The 8,817-nt window shown below is 31.0% G+C and overlaps 1 protein-coding gene across 2 annotated transcripts; it reads right to left on the reverse strand.

Annotated features, from left to right (window-relative positions):
- Window positions 1-5,446: 5,446 nt before the first annotated feature.
- LOC133691927 (GDSL esterase/lipase EXL3-like) lies at window positions 5,447-7,737 on the reverse strand. 2 transcript variants are annotated; one of them, XM_062112553.1, is made up of 5 exons: window positions 7,306-7,737; window positions 6,788-6,918; window positions 6,473-6,706; window positions 6,120-6,375; window positions 5,447-5,947 (listed from the first exon to the last, which is right to left on the reverse strand). In XM_062112553.1, exons 1-5 carry the CDS (start codon window positions 7,685-7,687, stop codon window positions 5,754-5,756), a joined length of 1,197 nt encoding a protein of 398 aa, XP_061968537.1. In that variant the 5' UTR covers window positions 7,688-7,737; the 3' UTR covers window positions 5,447-5,753. The 2 variants fall into 2 exon arrangements, with proteins under 2 accessions (XP_061968537.1, XP_061968538.1); XM_062112554.1 differs by having other exon boundaries at window positions 5,800-5,947; window positions 6,182-6,375; window positions 7,306-7,733.
- Window positions 7,738-8,817: the final 1,080 nt, after the last annotated feature.

Raw genomic sequence — 8,817 nt, forward strand, 5'->3', positions numbered from 1 at the left:
CTAGTGGGTGATATGTTTTTCCTTTCTAAAAAGGGAGAAATTACATTAAACGGCCCAAGCCCAAATTACTGTTTTAGTAGTCATTGGGCCTAGTTATGACAAGGGAAAGTAATAATAGCCCAGTAAAAACCTAGATCAAACAAATGTGTTTCCTTTATCTTTTCTTATAAAATTAGTTTAAATTATTTTTTTCTTATAAAATTCCTTTTATTTTTTTAATGAAGGTCCTATTTTATCCTTTGTTGATTCTAGGTCCATTTTGAAGGGTCTTTTAAGAGGAAAAAAAAAGGGAAATTAACTTTATAATATTTAATAACACAATTAAATATTAACTCGACAATAAAAAATAATTTTATGGTGTTTAGTGAATAACTAATATATCTGAATTACTTTTTGAAGCTCGTTTTAAATAAATAAATAAAACTAAGATAAAAAAATGTTAGATGAAGATATTATTATCGGATTAAGAATTTTATATATTTTTTTTTATGTTTAATTTTTTAAAAAAAGTAAACATCCAAGAATAACTAATAAGATGCAACTAATTACTATCTGAATACCATATATATATATATATATATATATATATATATATATATATATATATATTTGCCAATAAACACCGTTGAGTTGAATTGGAAAAAAAAAAAAAAAGAGTAATCTCTAGAGCATGGAATCTTGAGGAATCTTCTCTTATTAAAGCAAGGAGAGTATATGAAAGGTATCCGTTAATCCAAGAAAATCAGTTGATATTATCCAGAGAAGCTGCTTGCATATTCTTGGAGGAGCTGAGAAGCAATCATGCTTTCTGCTCTGTCAGATGGATAGGCAGCGTCCCAAAACACATATTGGGATGCGTGTAGGAGTGCCTTGGTACATTGAGCTATCCCCACCTCATAGGTTCCCGTGCCACAACACCCTCTTGCAGCTTGTTGAAATCGTGATCTTATCAGTAGTTAATTTGATGTTTTTAATAATATAATTATAACAACCATGCCATGGCTGAGGTAAAGAAACGAGAAATTGTTGTATAGAATATTTTACCTGATGCATGCTCCAGGATGTTGGACGACAGCAGGCAGGGTAATATTCTCAACATCATTCAAGATAGAAAATCTTAGGGCTAGTACTCTGTTTATTTTTGCATTTTAAAAGTATTTTTAAAAAAATTTCATTTTTTTTATTTTTTTATTTGCTTTAAATTAATATTTTTTAATGTTTTCAGATCATTTTAATGCGGTGATATCAAAAATAATTTTTTAAAAATAAAAAAAATATTATTTTGATACATTTCCAAATAAAAAAAACACTTTAAAAAATAATCGCAACCACACTCTCAAATAGCTCATCGAGTCGGTAAGGCTACAGTTAAGACAAATAATTAGTTCAAATGATAACTTGGTATTGCACATTTGTGCTCCATTGTTTTTTTTTAACGTGGGTGTCCAGACCAGCTTGCGCACACCTCGACTAATCCCACAGGCTCTGAAGTTAACGACCATGTAAGCCTCTAGTATCCCTAAAGTTTGTGAGACTCGAACTTCTGCTTTCTACAGAGCAAACCTAGGGCATCCAATGGCTCCATTGTTGATATCATCAAAGCATTCTCTAGTTAACCCTCCTACAACAACTCTAGCTGGTGGCAGACATCCCAACGATAACGTACTCAAAAACCCAATTTTTCGAGATCCTAGATTATGTAAATTCTTCAACATTGCACCAACAGAAAGCAATAAGTTTTCAGCACTTCTTAATCAATAGCAATTAAATTAGAATGTGACTATAATTACAAATTACAAAAATTATAGATTTCTCCTATTCTTATTCATCAATTGTAACTATATTTTTTCTTTCTTGATATCATTGTTTCGTAATGAAGTGAATAGTAAGTAATGACAATATCATTATTTCCTAATGAAACAAGAAATAGGCCTTTTGATATGATGGGATTTGCTCTCTCTTCTCCAACGACTTGTTGAAGTTTTGATATGTAATTTTTGAATAGATTCAATTGGTATTCCATTGATAAAACTGACTTATATCAATCCAATAAATAAAGGAAAATAACGTTAAGACGAATTCATGAGATGGGTGCAAGATTAAGAAATGAGAAATTACAAACGTTCATGCTATTTCTTAAGGAGAAAAAAATCAATTTCTTGAAGGACCATATTGGAAATATACCATTTGTAATCTATTCTCAATATTAAAAAGAAATGTTTCTGAAAAAATAATGATAACTAGAAAAGTTGGCATCATGCAAACAGTTAAGAGCATTAAAACTAAAGAAAATGATCATGCAAGCTCAGCCTGCTAAAGCTAACTTCCTAATCAAGTCGGACTATATTTTTCCATCACTAAATCTTCCAGTTGCTTTCCCTCTATGGAAATCCCTTACATATGGAAGGGCATTGCTCTTTAACAAAGTAGGGATTTGGATTATTATTTCATGTGTCAAGGATTGAATCTCCAAAAGAAAAATAGACGGAACTATTCCATTGGTAGCTTTCAAGCAGCATAATGAAAGAAAAACACGCGATTGAAGCAAAGCAAACTTCATTTTGGCAAAGAGAAAATCAACAAGAATCGGTGGTGATTTTCAGAGATGAACTAGGCAAGCAGCCTTCCATATATATATATATATATATATATAAACGGGTTGTAATAGGACATGCATGTTTAATGGATGCAAATGGATATGTAATATGGTGTGCTGGTGCATAATGAAATTCAAACGAGCCAAACACAAATTCAAGAAAATCAAACATATTTTCTTAAAGCCATTAAAATACACTTACAAAACCTTGATCGGACAACCTTGACTGTCCCAGATACACCTCAACAATCCAACCCTTCATCCTTTACAAATCAAGTTAATACTCTCCAAAATAACCCCATATGAACCTCTAATACAGACACCTTTCAAGAACAACGTCTTCAACTAAACAGATTCACCTGGCAAGCTCCCAAAACAACCACTGCTCCAGACATTTTCATATCTACTGAACCAGCTGTCATCAGCCAACATAAATATAATGCATCTTCCCTCTATGAATGTTACATAGATGGCATGTCTGAATATAATATCCTAAACACCCTCCAACAAATGACCATGGTGGAAGAGGTATCAACCCAATGTTGAACTGTGTCGGGTTGGACCTGTGATGGTTTTGTAGATTCTTCTTCTTCAATAACTGCTTCATACCAAGATTTGACAGGTTTGACATCTAGGATGGCAGAAGACATGAGTTTTGCAGAAGGTTTGGGGCTTTTTGGTTTGGTAGGCTGGGTTTGGGGGGCTTTCCCCTTGTCTTTAACCTTTGCTTTATGAGGCATCAGGACCTGTTTTGAAGGAATTTTCGGGTTAGAAAATCAGGGATATAATTTGAATCTCCTTTAATGTAGACAACATCGAAATAAAAAATGTTTAAAATAGCTAGCCATCGGGCAAAAATCTGTTTTGAAGCAAGATTTTGGATATCTTTTTGTAAAACTTCTTTTTGATATATATATATATATATATATATATATATATATATATATATATATATATATATTTGTGTGTGTGTGTGTAATGCATTTATTAATATGCATTGTATATTTTATAACAACTGTAAATTAATGTTCATTTTATAAAACAAAACAAAAACTTAATAATGATTCAATGCAAAAAAGATGAAAGCATATCAATATATATTATAGAAATATATCTTTACAATATTATTAAAAGGTCCAATGATCTTGTTTGTTAACAAAGTAAAAATTAAATGAAAAAATGATAATTGCATAGAAAGAAAAATGAAAAAAAAATGAATCTCAATTCCTAGCAAATAAAATATCAAATTGGGAAAATAAAAAGAAAACAATTTTAAAAAACAAAAAAGAAATTGACCTGAATCTATTCGAGCCAGCACGTCAAATCTATAACCTAGTCGTGAGATTAGGGTAAGCCCGTGAAAAGTAAATTGAATAAAATTAAGAAACTCAATTCTCAAACCATCTTAATATTGAAGGACAAAATTGAAAAAAAAATAATAAAAAACTCGAGTCAACCCTGGTGAATCTGCAAAATCCATGAATTATGAGATAAGATCGAGAAAACATAATAGAAAGAAAAGTTAAGAAAAAATAACGAAAGTCAATCTCCAACCAACTTAATGTTGAATGTTGAGAGATGAATATTAAAAAAAAATAATTTAAAAGATCTAAAACATCATACTCGGTATAATCTTCAAAGCCTGCGACATAAATTATGAGGCCGAATTGCACCATAAAAAGTAAACTTGAAAAAATCATAATGTTAAAATCTCAACCAACCAAAATAATTAGGGATAGACTTGAAAAAACAAATTCAAGAAAAAAAATAATCAAAAGAAAACAAACAAATTTTTTTAAAAAATAAAAATTAAATTTGATAAAATAAAATAAAATAACAAGGGATGGAATTAAAAACTAATTACAGTTAAGATTTCTAACATTTTTTGTTCTAATAAAAAAAAGAAATTATTAATAAAACACGAGGTAATTGGAGGGGATGAGATTGCAACAAAAAAACTTTGTAAAGAAGAAAATTGATGTGTGTAGCTAAACAACAAATCAATCATGAACTTATAAATTGATAGCAAAAAAAATTATTTTTAGTTTCAACTATAATTCAATTAACTATTAAACAATATATGATGTATATATGACATCAAATTAGGTTCATAAAAATATGGTCAATTTGCAATTCTCACTCCTATCTTCTTGTCTATTTGGTATTATGATGTATGTTGTTTTTTAAAATTATTTTTTTATTTAAAAATATATTTAAATAATTTATCTTTTAATTTTGATATTAGCACATTAAAATTATAAAAAAAAACACTAAAAAAATATTATTTTGATATCTTTTCAAGTAAAGTTTATTTTTAAAATGTATTCAAAAATAAAAATCACCATACTTCTAAATACTTAAATTAAACCAACATTACATATGATTCTTTTCAAGAAAAATCAGTTGACACTTGAGAGATGTAATATATAATACTAAGGAGAGCGAGTTTACCCGTAGGTTAGCGGATCAATCAAAGCTTTGAAAAAAAAAAAAAAAAAAAAAAATATATATATATATATATATATATATATATATATATATATATATATATATATATAATGTTTTTCACTTCATCGAACTAGGTCATGTCTTTCGACCGCATGGGTCCACTATTTCTTTTCCTGGCCATGATGACTTTATGAGAGTAGTAAAATTCTGATAGATTTATGAGCTCATATAAAATTATAGAAGATACGTATCTTCATCATCCCCATTCCCCTGGATGAAAAGATTAAAATCCAGCTGGCAGTGGCTCCAGACCGGCTTCCACCGAGGCAAATCCATCGTTCAGCCAGAACAACATCATATGATATTTGTCTTATTACTCCATTCTCTCTTTTACATTCTAAAAACATAAATTTATCTTTTTTATTTAATTATTAGATGTATGTATAAAGAAAAGTACAGGGCTACACGCATATTTCAGACACAGAAACACATTTCCTTTTCGAGAATGAACAATTACATATACACTTTGTTTTGATAATCGAGGGCGGGGAATCGGGCTTGCGCTCAACTAGTGGCTCGCAGAGGTTGGAATTCTTCAGGAGTCTGAACATGGGACTTCCCTCGTCCCAATTCAACCATTATTCCTAAGAAACAAAGGTTTTTTCTCCGGTGTATGAAAACACGACGACATATAGAAGCTTGAGATACCTCAAAAGAATTTGTTCAAATTTTCTCCGAGGAGAGGAGAAACGAGTACCTTATAAGCACTTTCAGTAGGATGGTAGCTGTCCCAAAATATATGATCCGAAACATTTGCACACTTCACAGGAGTATATTGATTACATAATATAGATACCTCCAAATCTCCAGTACCACAACATCCTTTATCCACAACTTGAAAACCTGAAAACAACGAAATCAGCACAGGTTACGAACCACGGATACTTCAAAATCCTTCACATGTTCATACGGATCCCATATGTACAATAATTGATCTGATACGTTCTAGATTCTAAAAAGCGTTGAATACTTGTCCAACGTATCAAAAATTCAAGGAAATGTGTAATTTTCGTACCATGTTTTTTAGGGTTTTGAATGAGATCTAGCAGTAGATTGTAGACATCAATATAGACAAACCTGCCATTAGGCAGGCTGCTTCCAAGAGAATCCAACTTCTTAGACAGCTTGGAGTTGAATAACTTTGCTGCTTCGTTTAAGTTTTCTGCGCACTTTCTTCCAGCTCCCCCAGCTAAAGTTCTCTGGGCAGGAACACATCCAACTGGTGGTGCACTGAGAAATCCTATCCTTCTTGCTCCGAGTTCATATAATTCCTTGGGAAAAAAATAAAATGCAGATACAGTAAATTAATATGAATACTGAGCAAGAAATATTTATATAATACGAAAAAATTCAAGTTTATGCATTTACCAGCGCGAAACTATATGCTGAGTTCGCCATTAGATCAGTGTAAGCCGGAACATCGTATTGCGATTTCCTGGCACGTATTGTAAAATAGGTATTGGCAATGTCATCACTGCCTGCTACTACAAAAAATAGACTATTCTTTAAGATGAACTTTGTTTTTTCCTCTCCGATCATCGCCTCCAGCTTCCCTATGTATTCTTTCAAATATTTTAATTGATCCGACAACGATATAACTGACTGTAATCAAGTTTGATCAAGATTAGTATAGGAAATCAGTGGTTGAAAAGAGTAAAGAAAGACAATAGGAGAATGTTGTACCACTAATTTGGGAGTCAAGGGATCAAATCCTGAGCCACCTGAAGCAAAGGTTACTCCTGTTACCAGATCTTGGGGTAGAACTGTTGGGTCCAAATATGCTGGCAGTGTGTCCTTAATCCCCAGTTCTTTAGCTGAAGAAAAAAGCAGAAGAAAGAGGGATTCCTGGTCAATTAGCTTCAAGAGCAGCATCATGATTTAAAAAGGCTTTGACATTTTTGAGATTCGATTAAGCATCTTGACCTTCTTTTATGGCTTTTGCTGTGTTTAAAGAGTCAGAATTTTACTACTCCACCTTCCAAATTTTACCCTCTTTAAAGCAACGTTTGAATTCATATATATATATATATAATTGCTAATTAATTTGAGTCCTATGGCGATACTGAAACTGGACATGACGTTACTGACTCCTCCAAATATAAAAAGCTTGGAAATCCAGGAGGAGTTTCAGGACATGTGAGCCATATATCAAGCCATTAGCTTTGAAATGTTATGGAGAGAGAGAGGTTTTGTTATCATACCTATGATGTCCGAAGGAACTTTTCCATTACAAAACCTTCCTGTAGGAACTCCTCCTTCAAAATCCTTGCCGTAAGGAGGGAAGTTGCATTTGACAAGTGTTCGAATATTGTTGTTGTTGCCTGCATCAACTATGGAATCCCCAAATAGCAGAAGTGCTGGAACAGTAACATTAGGTGGTAGCTTCACCGAAGATTTAACGCTGCATACAACAGTGAGAAAAAGAAACAAGGTAGGATAAAAGCAACAAGACGTTAGTCTCAATAAAAGGAACTTCATGGTTTTTGATAATCTTCCCTGGCTTTCTCGATCCCTCCTGATGTGATTAGGTTGAAGGAGGAGAAAAATGTTTTTGGCGTCTCTAATGATTCCTTGCTTGTACATTTATATGGAGAGGGAATTAGTAGGAGCTCAACCAGCATCCTTAAGATAATTGTGGAAGTATCCATGCTTGTGATGTAAGCGCTATTTTAAATAAATAATATCCACCCGTGAAATTTCTTGCAATTGGTTTTTTTTTTCAATTTTTTTGAGGCAATTATATTATACTACATGCTAAGAAAATTTGGATATGAATCTCCTCCATAACTATTCATATAAACACTCAAAAAAATATTTTCTTTCTTTGCTTTTCTTTTGCTTAATTAGTGAAGGAGGTCCCCCTGTTTTTCCTTTTATTTTTTTTTTAATTTCATCCTTGTGGATTTAAATTTTATTCTTTATTAATTATTTTTCAATTTCATCCTTTAATATTTAGATGATTTTAAATTGGTATTCATAATTTATTTTAGTTTTTTTTCTATAAGGTTATTGAAGTCTTCAATAAATGTCCTGATATTTAATTTATACTTGACTTTACAACCATTTATTTTTTTATTATATAATTAAGGAAAAAAATAAAGTTATTAAATTCAGTGGAGTCCATGACTTGTATTACGGGTTTGGTGGGCTAAACCGCAAAATCCAAGTTGATCTAATATATTATAATCTTAATATTAAAAAAAAAATATCATCTTGAAAAAAAAATCAATGACAAACCATGTTTTTTTTACTAGTCATTCAAGTTGCCTTTAAAGTTACCGAACCGACTAGGTCATATCGAGATAAGTTCCACGCTGTTTAATTTTAAACATAGGCTCGACAATAAGGTGGGTCAATAAGTTTTAAAGTTGATCTATTGAGGTAAGTTTAATAACAATGTCAGATAATTTTTTCCAACCTGAACTTTTTTTACATTTAGAATTTTTTTTATCCTAGACAGTTTAATTAAGATTTACATAACATGACAATATTTTACATAACATAATAGTTTAATTAAAATTTACATAACATAGCACTGCTAAATAAACTAATTTACATATTAATTAAAATTAGTTTTTTTTAGATGATCTTAAAAATATGTTTTAAATAAATTTATCTAATTATTTGTCCAAAGATTTGAACTAAAAAGTGATAGCGTCAAACAATAATCACTAAAAGCGTGTTTAGAAGTATAGTAGCAGTTGCTTTTTAAA

This window comes from Populus nigra, chromosome 4, assembly GCF_951802175.1.
Source record: "Populus nigra chromosome 4, ddPopNigr1.1, whole genome shotgun sequence".
Lineage (NCBI taxonomy): Eukaryota > Viridiplantae > Streptophyta > Magnoliopsida > Malpighiales > Salicaceae > Populus > Populus nigra.